Genomic DNA, 18,105 nt, shown 5'->3' on the forward strand with positions numbered 1-18,105 from the left:
TTCATGGAAGTGGGATGGGCTAGAGACGTAGGGATGCAGAATGGGGCTGGTCAAAAGTAGATGTTTCTCCCACATCTGCAAAGTGAGCAAAAGTAGTGAGCTTCCCGTCACAGGAGGTATGGGAGCAGAGGCCGAATTTTCCCTTGGTGGAGGAGGGCTACCTCTACTAATACAACTGACAATTACTGTACACGTACTAGGCACCTGGCTCAGGGCTAAGACACCTGCCTTTATTATCTGGTGCCTCAGCACTGAGCCACTGACGGCGGCATCAGTGTGAACTCACATGTCAGTTGCTATCATCTCACTGAATCCTCACAAATCGGCTCTTTGAGGGAATCCTTAATTCCCATTTTACAGATGAGGAGGCTGAGGCGGAGAGAGGAAAAGTCACCCATCCAAGTCACTAAGATGGTACATGGCAGACTGCGCACAGTGGCTCACGTCTGTAATCCTAACACTTTAGGAGGCTGGGAGTTCGAGACCAACCTGGGCAACAGAGCAAGCTACCTCTCTACAACAAATTTTTAAAAATTAGTCGGGCATGCTTATGGTTTCTGCTACTTGGGAGACTGAGGTGGGAGGATCGCTTGAGCCTGGGAGAAAGAGGCTGCAGCGAGTCATGATTGAGCCACTGCACTCCAGCCTGGGTGACACAGTGAGACCCTGTCTGAAAAAAAAGGTACCTGTGGAACCTATACATAGGTGGTCTGAATTCAGAGGCCATGTTCTTCTTGTTATAAATGTGATGTGTGCCCCTGGGCCCCAGTTTTCTCACCTGCACACAATCTCCCAGCTGACAGCCAGCACTCACCACTGGCCATAGGAGTGCCACCCAGGATGTTCTGGCCAGCTGGGCCCCCGATGACGGCCCTCACCCATACCACAGAGGGCAGAACACCCCCAGCTGGGCCTAGGCAACTCATAGAGTCGTGAGATATAATAAAATGGGATTTATTTTAAGCCACTAAATTTGGGGTGGTTTGCTATACAGCAATAGACAAATAGAACAGCCTTCGACAATGAACATCTGTTGAGTGCCTACTGTGGCCCAGGCACTGCATGAGACTCTGGAAAAGATACAGCATTTTTGTCTCTGGATTCAGGGCCCGCTAGGAGCCTTTAGCTTCCTCCCCGTGCAGTCTGAACCAGGCCTGAGCAGGAGCACGTGGTGCTCAGTGTCATCTCTGCAGAAACGGCATCAAGAGCAAGGCTGATGCTCTCGTAGCTGGGTGGAGGCCAGGGGGGCTGGGTGCTGAGCAGGGCATCCTTTGGTGCACTTGGCTCCAGGGCTTCCTCCATAGGGTATGCAGGTGGTGTTGGGGGCCCCTCGGCCACTGGGAAGCTCACGGCTTCCTCATAAGTGGGGATGTCAACCACTTTGGGGGTCCTGCGGGAACAGAAGAGAGGCTGTTAACAGGGGCTGGGACAGACCCTGCTGCCTGCCAGGGAGACAGTGAGAAAGGCTGGGGGCAGAGAAGTCTTCACACCCTGCTCCAAGCCTTTGCGGCTCCCCAAAGCCCCATATACACAGTTGAAACTTGGCATGAGCCAGCCCCTTCGGCCCTCAGCCTTCCCGCCACCCCCTCCCTGCTCCATAGAGTTAGTTCCCTGTGTGTGCCCCCAGCACCTCCTGGTGCCTCCTAAGTCCTCTCTGCAGGAAAAGTCCTGCCCTAGGGCAGTGACTGAGAGTTCAGGGGCTGAGGGTAGGTGCTTAGGGGTGTTTGTTGAAAGATTGAGTGATGGTGGTCCATAGAGAGAAAGGATCCCACCTATTGAAATATCCTTTACCAGATCAGAACTGGGATGCTCAGGGCAGAATGGGAGACCTCAACTCCTCTGCCCATCTGGATGCTTTAGATTTTGATATGATGTCTGCCAAGTGATTATCTTTACGTGCATACCTCCAGGGATGGAGAGCTTACAAATTACCAGATCAACCACCTCTATCTCTGTACAGCTTTACTGTCCTGTGACTCTTTTCTTGTCCCCACCCCTGGCCAACTAAACCACCCCACAGGGACTTGAGGCAGAGACCAGGTTCTCTGCGGCTCCACTGACCAGGTTCTGCAGGCCAGACCCCGAGACAGATCACCCACGCCCCCGGCAGCCTGAGGCTGATAGGAACGAGACCAGCTGTCGGCCCCCTCAGAGCCCTGGCGGGTCATCTCTGGGGATCCAATGCCCCTTTCCCACCTGGGACACACAGTGGGGAGTGGGGTGGGAATGTCACTGATCCTAGGTGTGGGCTGCTCCTGCTTTGGGGGTGATCCTGAAGGTCCCTTCCAACACTGAGGGTGGTTATGAGTCTGGGCACTGGTGGTTCACCTCCCTGCTTGGACACATTCCTGCTGGGAGATCATGGGTCTCTAATTCCATTCATGGGGCCTGGTTTCCTCACCTGTAAAATGGGGAACAATAGTGGCACCTGCCTCACAGGACAGAGTGCAGGTTAAATGTGCTCATGCAGGGCAGCACTCAGTGCCTGGGATGTAAGTGGGGTTATGAACAGAATCTCAAGGGGCTCCTGTGGGGAATGGGTGGGGGAGCAAAGCTTATCACAGGCCTCTAGATGGCAGGCTCCACAAGACAGAGAGGCTGAGTCACTTGCCAGGCTCCTCGGTTTGGAGCTGCTGGGAAGCAGTTTATTCCACACCTATGGTCCTACTGTCTAGACCGAGGAAGGGCCAATGGCAAGAGGCCAGCCGGGGGAACAGAAGAGGCAGTAGATGGGACTCAGCTCCAGGGGCTGATGGAGGGGCCCATGCTGGGAGGCTGCTGCTGCCCCTCAGGTGAACGCCCAACACCCACTGGAGATCTGGACTTTCTCTGGCAATGTGTCTTCTGGGCCCACTGCAGCCCCACAGCAGCCTGCTGGGAGGCTCACTGCTCCCAATCACAGACCAGGGTGATGGAGCAGATTGATGGGACCCTGGATTTGAACCCCAGCCTGTATGTCAGTACAGGGCAGGGCACCAGCCAGAAATCCCTGGGACACCGGCCAGGAGTCCCAAACATAGAACTCCATGTCCAGTGCTTCCACAGATTCTCACAGACCTCGCTTCCTTCTCTGGAAGACAGCCCAGGAAGCTGAGACGGTGCCTGTCCTCACCCTCCTCCAAGCTCCCAGCATCCTTGCAGATGAGGGCGGGATACATAATATTGCCCCTGGCAGCAGGCAAGTTGGGTTCTATTGCTGTGTGACCTGGACCACATTCACACCTTCTCTGAACCTCTTTCTCCTCATCTGTAAAATGAGGATAATAATTCCCCTTTCAGATTCAGGGGAAGAAAAAAATGAAAAACAAACATTTCACAACACACAGAAAAGTGAGAGTAATTAGCTTCCAGAGGCCCATCTCCTGCCTGCTCACCTCCCAGCCATGCCCCGGCCCCGCTTAGAAGCCTGGACACGTGAGACAGGCTTTGGGTAGGCCTGGGGCCATCCCAGCAGGTGACAGCTGGCAGGGCAGGGCACAGGTGCCAGTGAGCTCTGCCCACAGCAGGAAGTTTGCTTAGAGGGCAGATGTGAAGCGGCCCTCACACCACCTTTTGCCACCTTAGTGGCCAGCTGGGCCCGCCCAGCTCCAAGTCGCCAAGGTCACAGTCGAGGATGCCAGGAACTCAGTGAGCAGGGCAGCCGCATCACACCCCTCTGGGAGCGGGCCCCATTCATGGTGCCTCTGGATGTGGCGCCTCTCAGCTGTGTGGGGCAGTCCTGCCACAGTGGTCTCCCTGCACAGGAAGTGCCATGGAGGCCAGGGCTCACCCTAATCTTTGCAGCCTGGTTGGGGCAGAAGACCTGGGCCTGGCACAAGCTCCACTGCCCTTCAGCTGAGTCAGGCAAACCCAGGAGGAGTGGGGCAAAGGATGACACACAATTTGCCCAACACTTAAGTTCTCTAATCTCCTTTCATATTCTCAACCACCCTCGGGGGTAGAGGCCCACACCCATTTTATGGATGAGTAAAGGCCATGTGTCGGCTAAGTGGCAAAGTCCCAGCTTCGTCTGACAGCAATGCTCAAGCTAAGTCCACCCATCACACCTTTCCCCCAAGCTACCTCATCTCTCCTCACCTTAGTTTTCTCAGCTGTCAAATGGACCCAATCCTTATACTTACCTCATAAGCAGTTGAGGCTCAAATCTAGTGGGCATGAGGGTGCATTGTAAACTAAAACAGGAATAGCAGAGAAAGCAGGTGTGTGTACCAGCTACAGCATGTACGCTTCCCTAACTCTCATCTCATCTGAGCCTGACAGCGATGATAGGGAAAAGGTGTGTCACCGCAGCTGAGAGATGAGGTGTCAGACACAGCTCAGAGAGTCTAAGTAACATCCTCAAGGACACACAGCTTCTAAAAGAAAGAGCAGGGACTACTGGAGGCCCCACATCCAGTCACCTCACTAAGGGGACTTACACTGAAGATATGAGCTTCCTGAGGGCAGGGGCTTTGTCTGTTTTGCCAGCTGTGGCACTTCAGTTCTCTGAATAGGACCCAGCGTACCTCCGTGTGCTCAATCAATATTAGGTACATGCATGAAAGAATAAGTAGATGAATATACAGGGAAACCGAGGCCAAGAGGGGAAGGGACCTGCCCAAGCCATCAGCCCAGGAAGGTTTTGTTTCTGACCTGGAGTTACCCACAGCGGGCACCACCAGAGACCGAGGTGCCTGGGAGCAAGAATAGCAGAGTAGCCACCCATGGGGGCCAGGTGCTGGGCTCTGCAGGCAGCAGGGCTGGGCTGGGTCAGCCTCGGGACAGGAAAGAGCACCGCCAGCAAAAGCAGCCTCCTCGACCCCCCGCCACACAGTTTCTGAGTCTACGACTTGGGTCTTGGAGCTCGATGGGCTAGGATCACCCTGTGGCCTCCTGGGTGGGCTTCCTCCCTGGCCCACTGGGAGTGAGGGCCAAGGGGCCCCACCTGCCAGGCGCAGCTGTGCCTAGACCCTGTTGCATCAACATGGCTGTGTGTACAGGCAACACCCAGCCCCTGCACTCACATCCGGCTGGGTGGGAGGAGCAGGCTCTGGTCCAGAGCATCTGGGGCCTCACCTGGTTCCAACTGACCACTAACTCACTGTATGACCAGGTAGGTCACTTGGTCTTTCTGAGACTCAGGCCTCTCATCTGAGAAGTGAAGGGTTTGGCTGGAGAGTCCCCAAGGCCCTGCAATATCTAACACTATGGAAATGCTATGTAAATAGTTATTATGCTGTACTGTTTAGGGAATGATGAGAAGAAATCAAAGTCTGTACATGTTCAGCACAGACACAATTCTTTTTTTCAAGTATTTTGGATCCATGGTTGGTTGAATCATGGACGCAGAACCCATAGACAGAAAGGGCCGACTGTACTGCATCATCTCTAGCGTTAAGAAGGCACAGGCTGGTAGCAGGAATGCTCCTACATTCTTTGACTCGGACAACACTTTCCCTCTTAACACAGGGAGGAAGAGCATTCAGGTCCCAGGTCCCAGGCCAGCTCACAGCAGTCTGGCTTAGCCCCTCTCACACAGGGATCCAGGGCTTAGGACTGATGCGGGGGGAAGAATGCCAGCCGTGCAGCCAGCAGGCTCCTGCCACTTTCTAGCTATGCCTCCCCTTCCTTTTCTGCAGACACAACAGTCATTCTTACCTTGGAGGCAATAGAAAGAAGGACAGGAGGTGATGTACACAGGCCCCTGGCACATAGGCACACTCTGTACTTTGTTGAATAAATAAGTACATAAAAGGGCATGCATAATGCATGCATTCTCAACAGGACAAACACTGGTTTTTGGGGAGAGTAACACTCTTTTTATGTATAAAGCACAGATACACATATAGAACATAAACAAATACGCAATGTATCTGGGGTATTACAATTTCTTGGAGGAGGATTTGAAAAAAAAAAAGAAAGCCTAAGAAGGATGGCACAAGGCAGGGTGGGGAGACCGATAATGAAAACAGAAGGTTGAGAGACGCTGTCTTCATGCAACACTTTGTCCCCATCCCCATACCTTTGTGCATGTTCTTCTACCTGCCTAAAATGCCTCTTTTCCACCATGTCCACTAGAGGAAAAGTTGACATTTGCTGTGCACCTGCTGTGTTCCAGGCACTGGGCTAAAGCTCAACATACATATCTCATTTAATTTTCCCAAGTGTCACCGGAAGTAGGGAGTGGGCGTTGAGCATAGACTCTGAGGCCAGACTGCCTGGGTTCAAGTCCTGGTTCTGACACACACTAGCTGATGTCCTTGACTGAGTTACTTAGTGTCTCCATGCCTCCATCTCCTCCTCTACAAATGGAATTCATAACAGTAGCTACTTCAGAGGACTGCTGTAAGGATCAGCTGAGGGAGTATGGGATAGCACTTTGAACAGTGCCTGGCACATGGCTGGTACTGTAGAGGGGTTTGCTATTATTGCTGTTGCTATTAGTCCTTTTTATTTCAAATGACGAAATTAAAAAGTTTAGGGGGATTGCATGATCTACTCAAAGACCCACTGCTAGTTTGTGATAGAACCAGAACAGGGTCCAGTGGGTCTGACTCTTGTGTCTAGGCTTTTAACCCTCTGCTATTCTGTCCCATAGCAAGCTGAGCTCAGCTGCCACCTCCTCCAGGAAGCCTTCTTGGGTTTCTCCATGTCTTTAGAAGACATGCCTCTCTCACACAGCACTACCTACTCCGGTTTGTCATCATCAGCCTCTGTCATGGGGCTTTAAACTCCTTCAGGGTTGTACTGATCAGCTTCCATGTACCCAGGGCACAGGGCAAAGCCTGGTCCAAAGGAGGAACCCCATGAGAATTTGCTGGAATTACAAATGCTGGTTGGTGGGCTGGTGTGACTGGGCCCCTACCTGTGATCCCCACCCGCTGCCCCACCCTGCCCTGCTGACCTGCAGCTCTCCTTCTCTGAGGACTCCACAGTGAGGTAGTACAGGTCTCTGGAGAGGTGATAGAGGTCCCATCGGGGTGGCCCCCGGGTGCTGGCCTTGAAGGACCACAGCAGGCCAATGAGCAGCAGCAGGCCACCTGCGCCGCAGCAGACGAAGCTGACGGACTTGAGCAGGGGGCTGGGGCCCTCGGGCACCGGATGCTCCGTGGGTGGGGCCAGCTGGCCAGGCTGGGTACTTGCATCCCCTTCGCTCCACCAAGCAAAGCAGAGCGTCCCAGCTACCAGAACCACTGTGCCGCTGACCGTCATGCAATAGCGGAGGGTGGAGGCCGTGTGGCTCCCGTCACACATCTGGACACAGAGAAGGAGGGAGAAGAGGAAATGGGCCATATGAAAGGTGCTGGAGGCCAGGTGTTAATCCTCAGCTGCCTGAGGTCACTGTACAACCTTGGAGAAGTCACTTAACTCCTCTGGGCCTCAGTTTCCTCATCTGTGAAGTGGAGATGATGTCCTTGACTTTGCTGGGCTATTTTGAAGGTCAGAGGTAAACATATATCAGCACCATGCCTGGGACATCACAGAAGCTCAGTAAGTGTGACCGCTTTCACTCAGGGCCTCCCTCCAGGCCTCAGGGGCCCCATCTGCCTGGTGGGTTGAAGACTCCCCACCCTGACTACCACACAGGAAGCTGGGAAAGAGGAAAGTGAAGGCGTGTGGGAACCTCCAGGCCTGCCAGGATTGGGGCTTGCTGGTTATGCACTGCCTGACTTCACCTGGTCACAATCTTGTGAGATGGACACTGTTATTGAACAGAGGAAGATACTGAGACCCAGAACAAGTGTGAAAGAGGGTACTGAAGAGTCTGAGGCCGAAATTCACAACATAGAGCAAAACTTTGTGGAAAAAGATGTTCTCCAGGCTGGGTGCGGTGACTCACGCCTGTAATCCCAGCACTTTGGGAGGTCAAGGTGGGCGGCTCACCTGAGGTCAGGAGTTCGAGACCAGTCCAGCCAACATGGTGAAACCCCATCACTACTAAAAATACAAAAATTATCCGAGCATGGTGGCACATGCCTGTAATCCCAGCTCCTCGGGAGGCTGAGGCAGAAGAATCACTTGAACCTGGGAGGCAGAGGTTGTAGTGAGCCAAGATCACACCACTGCACTCTAGCCTGGGCAAAAGAGTGAGACTGTCACACATACACACACACACACACACATAGACACATACACACATATGTTCACTGTGGCCTTATTAATAATGGCCATAATTTGGAAAGTGCTAAAATGTTCAATGATAAAGAAATGGTGAGTAAACTATGGCATAATCTCTAGAATGAATAATTAATATTAGCCCATTTTTTAAAAAAAATCAAGCTCAGCACAAAGGTTTAACAAGAGGAGGAAACATTTATCACATCTTGCTTTTCTCAACTTAGTATACTAAATTATGCATACAGCGTTGTCTCAATTAAATAAAAGAATGCACAAGGGGGAAAAACTTGGAAGGGTCCTGGCCCTGGATCACATAGACTTAGGAGGCTGAAACCTAGGTCTGAGTTGTCCCCAAAGCCAATTTCTAGGCTGCCCATTGTACCTTCCAGTCCCTGTGCCTGTAACTTCCCCTTAGCTCCCCTCAAGGCTCAGCTCAGCCTCACCAGGGAAGCCTTCTCTGCAGACACTTTAACTTTAAACTCCTGAGTGCCCTGGGCCACCTTTGCCACAGCAGAAACCTGTGCTTAACTTCTGCTTCACTTGTCCCACTCCGCGCTCTGTGAGCTGCCTGAGGGCAGGGTCCACATGGGCCTTGTTTACCACTATATCCCCTCAGTGCCTAGCACATAATAACTGCTCAATAGATCCTCTGAACTGAGAGAAAGTGTTGCTGGATAAATACATGCTGGTTGGGTGAAAATCCACCCTCAGTTGTGAAGAGCTAGGAGAGAGGAGGCAGTGCAGGATTCCAGCTGCCACAGCACAGGGACATGAAGGACAGTCCTGGCTTTGGTTCCCCCTCTACAGCTGTATCACGGGGTAAGCCCCTCACCTGCCCCGGGCCTGCTTCCTCATCGGATAAAAGGCAGGCTCTCTAGGAGGCCGCTAGGAGGATTTGCAGAAGCACTGTCTCCTCTTCCAGAGGCTGAGCCAGTGAAGCAGGGAGCGGGGGCCACAGACCTTAAAGGGAGGCTTCAGTGATCACAAATCCCTTCCAAGCGGGGCTTGCCCAGCCAACGACAATATATCCAAATGACATACTGCTGTGTGGCCGCTTAAAGCCATGATCCCATGGGAGCTAAAGGGCATGGAAAATGTTCAAGATGTAGCAGGTGAAACTTTACATTTCAAAAGGGAATGTTACCAAATGTGTTTAAAAACACACACGTGTGTGTGTGTGTGTGTGTGACAGAATGTACACATGTAAAAGGGGGGCTCTGGGAGTGGACCTCAATCTTTCTGCACCCCTAGACCTCTGGATGCAAATAGAGAAATTCCATTGATAAATGACCTGCAGTTCTCTTCCTGTGAATCTGTCCAGGGCGCAAATGCCTCCTGTCTCTAGCTCAAAGCCTTTTCATGTAGGGACTATCCCCGGTCTCCCATCCCCAAAGTCAAAGAGCTAGGAGAGGCTGTCAAGAGAAGAAACCTGTTTGTGGGGAAAAAATTCAAAAACCAAAACACACAAGCAAATCAAGAACAGTAACCCCTGCATGTATGTTATGGTACTCAACAGCCCTTTATACCTAGCATTGCACCTGCCTCCCTACAGGGGCAGGCCAGAGGAAAAGCCCCATTTTACAAATGAGGAGAGTGAGCCCAAAAAGGTGAAGGACCTTGTCCAAAGCCAGGTACAGCATGGTTCTCAGCACTGGAGGAGCGCACACCTAGGCATGACCGCATGGGGCAACCTACACTACTTTTTATTTTCTATCAAACAATAGTCACTGCTCATTGTGGAAAAAGGAGAAAACCACAAAAGATAATAAAAATTAAAAATAATACAGGCTGGGCATAGTGGCTCACACCTGTAATCCCAGCACTTTGGGAGGCCGAGGTGGGTGGATCACCTGAGGTCAGGAGTTTAAGACCAGCCTGGGCAACATGGTGAAACCCCGTCTCTATTAGAAATACAAAAATTAGCCGGCCGTGGTGGTGGGCACCTGGAGTCCCAGCTCCTCGGGAGTAGCTTGAGAATCACTTGAACCCAGGATGTGGAGGTTGCAGTGAGCTGAGATCGCACCACTGCACTACACTCCAGCCTGGGTGACAGAGTGAGACTCCTCAAAAAAAAAAAAAAAAAAAAAAAAGCAAAATACAAATCACCACTAATCTTGCCTCTCAGAGATGAGCACAATCGCCAGGTGGCTGTTTCTGTTCATTGCCCCTTTGTCCTGCATACAGGATGATGGCAGCAGCAGATGTATGCTGTGCATTTATCAGGCTGGGCATTTACTGGGCTGGGCACCATGTGAAGCGCTTTACAGGTATCCCTTCACTTTATCCCCACAACAGCACTGTGTCCTAAAGACACTGTGGCCACTAGGGTGACAATTTCTCCACAATTGGTGACCACAATAGGGTGACAATTTGTCCACTAGGGTTACTGCTGGATTTGGACCCAAGTCTAGTCTGAGTCAAATCCCTGTGTGTGTGTACAGCTAGGTCTATCAGTATCTTTTAGTATAGAAAGTTGGGACCATGCTGCGAATAGATGTACTTGTCTTTGGCACAGGCAGCTCTCACTCTTTAGAATGCATGCCCCTCCTTCCCAGCTTAACTCCTCCCAGGCCTCAGACTAACCCCTGCAACTGCCCTTTGCATGTTCTCACATGGGGTCAGGGTCATTTTCTGTGTGGGTCTTGCTCCTTCCATGTGGATCCACCACAGCAGGCAGGGCACATGCTAACCTGTCATCCTGGGGGAGTGGGGGGTTGAGAAGGTCAATGTCCACTGGATGAAGGGCAGCCTGTTCCGTTGCGCAGTGGTTGTTTTCCTTATTATTATAGGTCAGGGATGTCACTATCAGCAGGGTGTTCTCACCCAAACTCCTTTCATCTGGACCCTCTACTAGACCTGTGCTCCCTCCACCTGGAGCGCCCTCTGCTCCCATCCAGGGCCATCATTGCACCCCTTCCCAGAAGGCTGTCTACTGCAGCTGCCCCCACCTCCCTCTAGCCAGACGGCATTCCCGTGATCAAATGGCTCCACTGACCACTCCCTCTGACTACAGTGGTCATTCCCTGTTAGCTCTGTGACCGCCCAGCATCTCTGAGTTCAAATCCCTGCCTGCAAGGGGAAAGCAGGTAATGAAAATGAGATGGCAAGACAGCAGGCTATAAGTGAGGCATGGGGACACAAGGCTGGACTGAGGATGCACCCTGCTCTGACACTGGCAGGATCCAGCTTCTCCACGCCTTAGTGCCCTCCCCTGTAAATGGGCACAATAACACCATATTGCTTCTGAGAATGAGGATATATTAAAATAAATTTATTCTTATTATGATTATTTTTATTTCTACAGCCGTACTTAGTACCTGTCCCTGCCCTTCATCTTGCCCTATCTATTCACTGGTGGCAGGGCCAGTCTGACTCTATTATCTGCCCCCTGGCATGGGGGCAGCATCCTCACTAAAAGTCTAGTAGAAAGGCTCTGCTCCTGTCAGGAGAGTCTGGAGGACAGAGCCTCCCTCCTGTGCCCACTCCCGCACAAACCCAGGACAGAACACCATGCCATTCTCCATGTCCTACTCCATACCAATAAGGGCACTTTTTTTTTCTTTTTCTTTTTCTTTTTCTTTTTTTTTTTTTTTTTGAGACTCTGTCTTGCTCTGTCGCCCAGGCTAGAGTGCAATCCTGCAATCTCAGCTCACTGCACCCTCTGCCTCCTGAGTTCAAGTGATTCTCCTGCCTCAGCTTCCCAAGCAGCTAGGATTACAGGTGCCACCATGCCCGGCTAATTTTTGTATTTTTAGTAGAGACAGGGTTTCACCATGTTGCCCAGGCTGGTATTGAACTCCTGACCTCAAGTGATCAGCCCGCCTCAGCCTCCCAAAGTGCTGGGATTACAGGCGTGAGCCACTGCACCTGGCTCCAATAAAGGCACTTTAGAGGCCGCTTTGTGTAAAGACCAAATTGTTCGAACAAGAGTTTCCCAAACCATCCCCAATTAAGGTCCTGAGTGCCATGGCCTCAAGCCACCCAGCAAGATAAAACCCAGGCAGAGCCCCGGGTGTCCACACTCTGCCCACCAAGCCACCGTGACCGAGGTTAGGGGAAGGGGTCGGGGCAAGGTCGACGATAGAAGGGGCTGAGTGCCTGCAAAGAAGGGAGAAGGCCGTTTCCACCCACCTGGGGCAGGGCCATTGGGAGGCGGGCAGCAGGCGCTGTCCAGGCGCGCGGGAAGCCGGGCGCGGGTGAAGGTGTGGTGGTGGAGGACGCCAGGGCTGAGCGACCCCGCCGGCGGCAACCCTCGGGTCTGCAGGAGGCGCGGGTGTTAGGGGCGGGGGCAAGGGGGGGCCTGGCCACTGCCCCCGAGCCCTGCTCCCCAGCCCGCAAAACCGAGGCCTGGATCCCGGGCCCGCCCGGGACTCACCAGCCGCGCCCTCTGGGCCGCCCGCACCCGGTGCGCAGGGACCGAGCCAGGCCTCACCCCCGGCGCCCGCCCCGAGGGCTGCGCGCTCCCCGCGGGGCTCTGAGGCTGCCGTGGGGCGCCCAGGGGCGCGCGGGACCCGGGCCTCGCCCTCCTCTCCAGTGGTGACCGCGCCAGCCCCACCTCTCCTCCGCGTCCTCGCCGAGACTCCGGGTGGCCCGGGCTCCGGGCAGCACCAGGTGTCCAGCGCTGTCGCCCAGCCGGCCCCGCCCGTCCTTAAAGCGCCAGCACGATTGGGCTGGCGGGGACTGGGGTTTGCCAGTGCGGCGGGGCCCGGGGAGCGGCGGGGCTGCTGCTGACCGGAACGCCTTGGCGCGGATCCGAGCCCTGGGTCCTGGGGGCCATCCCCCCACCGCGAGCGCTTCAGGGCGGGCTTGGGAATAGAGACAAACTCCGAACCATTAGCGCTCAGCCGGACAGGGCTTAGGAGTCCCGAGCCCAGTCCTGTTCACCCCCATTTTATAGAAAGGGAAACGGAGGCTCAGAGAGGGGAAAGTCACTTGCCGAGGTGTTTACTGCGGACTGTGTTGACAGAAGCTGCTTTTTCTCAGCAGTCAGAGAGCAAGCCCTCCTGGCCCTCCAGGACCCCAGGTCCTGGCAAGGATGGCGTTCTCAGCCATAATGACCAGCATTTAAGTGCTCCCCACTACCGGCATCACTGCCCCAACCAGTGGAGGTCCTGGAGAGGGACTGAAGATGTGTGACCTAACTTCTCTGAACCTTCCTCCATCAAGGAGAGCTGATAATCCCTAACTCACAGTTCTGTGAGGATTGAATGCCTTAAGCATGCAGGTTAAGTGGCTACTGAAGGCCGTTTCTGTGGACAGGTGATTTGGGAACCCGGAGGAAGGGTTACATGTGTGTGCATGTGCGCGTGCCTCTGTGTGTGTGTGTGTGTAAAAATCCTTCCACGAGAGGACATCTGAGGTGTCTTTGGAGAGTAGGAGTAGACAACAGCATCCTGGCAGAAGGAGCAGCATGTAGATGATGTCACAGGCTGGTGAGATCCTGACAAGTTCATGTGGGCAAAGGGAAGCCAGTTCCAGGCCCAGCTGGGGTCTGGGTTTGGTTCTTGCCCTTTCTTGCTACTCCAGCAAGCCAGGGGACTGGGGCCACTTTGCCATTGGCATGGCCTAGATTCCCCAGTGAGCTGGGGGTGACTAACTCTCTTCCCAGCTCAAGCGTAGAAGGTGGAGCAGCCTGGCCAGCAGGGATCTGAAGCCCAGAGAGAGGAAGTCACTGGCTCCAAGTCACAGAGCCGGTCAGCGGCAGGGCCCAGGGCACTTTCTCTGAAGAAATATTCCACCAGGAAACTAAAGCTCAGAGAGGGCACAGGCCTGTGTGTGCAAGACTACAGAGCTGAGACAAGGACCAGGCAGACTTCCTTTGACTTTGCTCTGCTCAGTCTGTAGGTGGGACCAAAGGCCACTGGCAGCCCTCTTCATACCCTTGTGGGCTCGGGGCAGATATGAATTGGAAGCTAGAGGCCACAGAGCTTTTGGCTCCACTCATTTCCACAGGGCAGGCATCTGTGTGTGTTGAGGGCCCCTCACTGGTCAAAATGGACCCTCCCAGCCCTGCCTGTGTAGTCCCAGAAGTGAGTCACAGGTTGGTGATGTTGGGGTCCAGGCCTGGACAAGCTGATGTTGCTAGCACACCTCTCGGGCCCTGCTTCAACCTGAATCCCTGGGCCAGGCTGGAAGCTCAGTCCCTGGAACTGGACAAGTCACGGTTCCTTCCTGCCTTAGTCACTTTCAGACTAGAAGACTGGCCACATCTTTATCTGTAAAATAGAGGCAATGGCACCTCCTTCCTAGAGTAGCTATTGGGGTTTAGTAAGGCCTTAGCCTAAGGAGCTGGCCTGGGTATGTCCTCACATGACACAATGGCTCTATTTGTGAGTCTCCCCTAGTTTATGAGGACCTCCCCAGTGCAGGGACCAGGTGTCACTTGGCTCAGGACTCAGCCAGATGCAGTACAGCTGGGACCAGAAGGGGCTGGGCCTGGGTACTGATTGAAATCCAGGAATCTGCCCCAGGTTTTCTGGCCCTGTCTTCTTTCCCACCTTTCAGAAACTGGTCTCAGCGTCAGATCTGCGATGCTGCCCAGGCATGGCGGTGACCCTCTCTAAACAAGCATGCTCAGAATTTCCCTGGCCTCAGAGAGCTAACATTTGTACCCACTTATTACATGTCACCAGCCACATACTCTTCCCATTTCGTTGTCACCTCAGCTAAGTCATGGAGGGTCAGAGAGAAGTGCATTGCCCAGGGCTCACAACTAATAATTGGGGATTGGGGAGAGAAGGTACTGAAATCCATGTCAGTCTGAATCTCCCAGACCTGTATGCACTTCTCCAATTTTTGCCACATTGTCCCCTTTGTTACAGCCTGTGTTGCTGCTCCCGCCTCTCACTGGCCTCTCTGCCCCCAAGCTGACTGCCCTTCATGAGACACCAGCTTGAGCTTCCAAACCAGTATCCCCATCAGTCCCTCACCTGCCAAACCTTTCAATGGCTCCCCCATTGCCCTTAGAATAATGACCCCAGCTCCAAGCATCCACAGTCTTGTAACCAAGTCTCTGGCCACCTCCCAGCTTCACTTCCTGTGCTCCCTACCATGTCATGCCTGAACTCACTGTTCACTGTGTCCCAGAGACAATGCCACACCTTGGTCACAAAGGTCCTTTCCTCACCTGGTGAGCTCCTGCACTTCCCTTAAAACTCAGGTTACAGGTCACCTTTTGTAGGTGACTTCTCAGTGTCCCATAGTAGTATAATCTGGTCTCTCTTCCAGGCTTCCAAAGGGCTTTACAGGTCCATCCATCCTAGCCCTGAGCACACTGACAAAAAACTGCATACCTGCCTTCTTCTTCTTCTTTTTCTTCTTTTTTTCAGTGAAAAGAAATTGCTGGACATTGCAGAAAAATTAGAAAATATCAGTTAAGTTAAAAGAAATCAGGTCAGGCACAGTGGCTCAGGCCTGTAGTCCCAGCATTCTGGGAGGCTGAGGCCGGAGAATTCCTTGAACCCAGGTGGCAGAGGTTGCAGTGAGCTGAGATCATGCCACTGCACTTCAGCCTGGGTGACAAAGACCCTGTCTCAAAAAGCATCTAGTAGCAACCTACAATGCACAGGACAGGACAGCACCCACAACAAAGAATTTTCCAGTCCCAGATGTCAAGCACCGGGGTTGAGAATCCCTGGTTTAGACTGCCTTAGTTAGGTTTTAGAGACTGGCTTGTTCAAAGGTTTGCAGACTGTGTTCTACAGAGACTCTGGGGCTCCTGGGAGTGAGTGGAATGAGAGGGAGTGGACAGGGACCCCAGCCACATTCCCGGCCAGTCAGAGCAGGTGCCCTTTAGGTCAGCTTTTGAAGCTAGAGTTCTGTATTAGCTTTGCTTTGGAAAAATCCCTGGGGGTAGGGAGGTGCATAGAGAAAAGATTTGAATGCTGTTACCCTGCTTTGATTTATAGGCCCAGAAAAGGAAAGTGAGTTGCCTGAAGTCACATAGCAAATCTGAAGTACAACAGAGACCTAGACACAGAGCCTTGCTGTCCAGCGCCCTTTGTACCACCCCTTAGCCCTATTGATAATTACTGATGCCCTGGGCTAGGAGTCAGGCACCTGGGAAGTGCTGGCAAACTGTGGCCCATAGACCAGACCTGGCTCACTGCCCATTTTTATACGGCCTGCCAACTAAGAATAATGGTTTTCACATCTTTTTAATGGTTGAAGAAAATAGAGTATTTCATGGCTGGGCATGATGGCTCACGACTGTGATCCCAGCACTCTGGGAAGCCGAGGAGGATGGATCACTTAAGGTCAGGAGTTCGTGACCATCCTGGTCAATATGGTGAAACCCCGTCTCTACTAAAAAATACAAAAATTAGCCGAGTGTGGTGGCAGGCACCTGCAATCCCAGCTACTTGGGGGCTGAGGCAGAAGAATCACTTGAACCCGGGAGGTTGAGGTTGCAGTGGCCAAGGTCACGCCACTGCCCTCCAGCCTGGGCAACAGAGCGATACTCTGTCTCAAAAATAAATAAATAAATAAATCAGAATATTTCATTATATGCAGAATTTTATGAAATTCAAAATGTAGCATTTAAAAAGTTTTATTGGAACACAGTCATGCTCATTCTTTACATATTGCTTTTGTGCTACAATGTTAGAATGAAATAGTGTTGACAGAAACTGTATAGCCCCCAAAGCCTGAATATTTGCTATCTAAACCTTTACAAAACAGTTTGCTGGCCCGTGCCCCAGGCTGTAGCTCAGCCTGTCACTCATGTGCTATGCAATCTTGGCCAAACAGCCACACCTCCCTGGGCCTTATCGCTTACAAAATAGGGGTAAAACTTCTCTCCAGAGATGGGTGCCTCATTAGTTTTCCATTGCTACACAACAAATTATTATAAACTTAGCAGTTTAAAATAACATCTATTTATTATCTCACATTTCTGGAGGTTAGAAGTCCAGCTGGAGTCAACTGGGTTCTCTGCGTAGGGTTTGTCAAAGTCAAAGGCAAAGTGTTGGCTGGGCTGGCCTCTTGTCTGGAGGCTTAGGGGAAAAATCTGCTTCCAAGGTAATCCAGGTTGTTGGCAGAATCCAGGTCCTTGTCATAGGACTGAGGTCCTCATTTTCTTTCCAGCTGTCAGCCAGGGGGCCAATCTCTGCTCCTAGTAGCTGCCCCCTGGCCCCCTCCAACCCAGCAAGGGAAAACCTCCCTCAAGCCAAGTCTGCCTCATGCCTTGAACCTGTCTGACTGCCTTTTCTACCACTAGCCAAAGAAAACTCTCTGCTTTTAAAGGGCTCCCACGATTAGATTAGACCCACCCATCTCCTACCTTAAGGTCTGCTGATTAGTAACCTTAATTTCATCTACGGAATTCCTCTTGCCATGTCACATAATCAAAACATTAACATCAGAGGGCAAAGGCTATGAGAGCCATCTCAGAATTCTGCCTTCTGCAGGTGCTGTGGCAAGGAAGACAGAACATGTATGTTGTGAACACTCATTAGAGGATCACACTTGCTGTGCTAGGTACCACGGCGCTGGATGGAGAAAGCAGGACACATGGACAGATGGTGTGTTGACAAAGAATTTGAAAGCAACCCAGATGGTGACAAGAGCTTATCTCTGAATGCCCCTTTTGGGGGTCACTAAAAATGCCCCAGAGTTTTTAGCTGGACCAACAAGGAGACTTCAAAGAGATGACATCTGAGCTGGGTTGTGATATACGTAGGATGTCAACAGGCAGAGAAAGGGCAGGGACTGGGAGTTAGGAAAGAACATCTGCTCAAGGCACAACACTGATTACCAAAGTTTCTATCATCCTTATGTTGGCAGTGGACATAATTTTAACCTTTTGTATAAGCCAGACTGTGAAGGATTATTAGCAGAATAAAAGCATCTATTGGGCCGGGTGCAGTGGCTCATGCCTATAATCCCAGCACTTTGGGAAGCTGAGGCAGGCGGATCACCTGAGGTTGGGAGTTAGAGACCAGCCTGACCAACATGGAGAAACGCTGTCTCTACTAAAAATACAAAATTAGCAGAGTATGGTGGTGCATG

General features: G+C 52.3%; 1 protein-coding gene across 1 annotated transcript; it reads right to left on the reverse strand.

The window, feature by feature from the left end:
- Positions 1 to 938: 938 nt before the first annotated feature.
- Positions 939 to 12,720, reverse strand: LOC105495117 (transmembrane protein 61). Its single transcript, XM_011764345.3, has 4 exons — positions 12,653 to 12,720; positions 12,229 to 12,355; positions 6,884 to 7,233; positions 939 to 1,390 (listed from the first exon to the last, which is right to left on the reverse strand). Exons 2-4 carry the CDS (start codon positions 12,241 to 12,243, stop codon positions 1,123 to 1,125), a joined length of 633 nt encoding a protein of 210 aa, XP_011762647.2. The 5' UTR covers positions 12,244 to 12,355; positions 12,653 to 12,720; the 3' UTR covers positions 939 to 1,122.
- Between the last annotated feature and the right edge of the window lie 5,385 nt (positions 12,721 to 18,105).

This window comes from Macaca nemestrina, chromosome 1 (assembly GCF_043159975.1).
Source record: "Macaca nemestrina isolate mMacNem1 chromosome 1, mMacNem.hap1, whole genome shotgun sequence".
NCBI classification, from domain to species: Eukaryota; Metazoa; Chordata; class Mammalia; order Primates; family Cercopithecidae; genus Macaca; species Macaca nemestrina.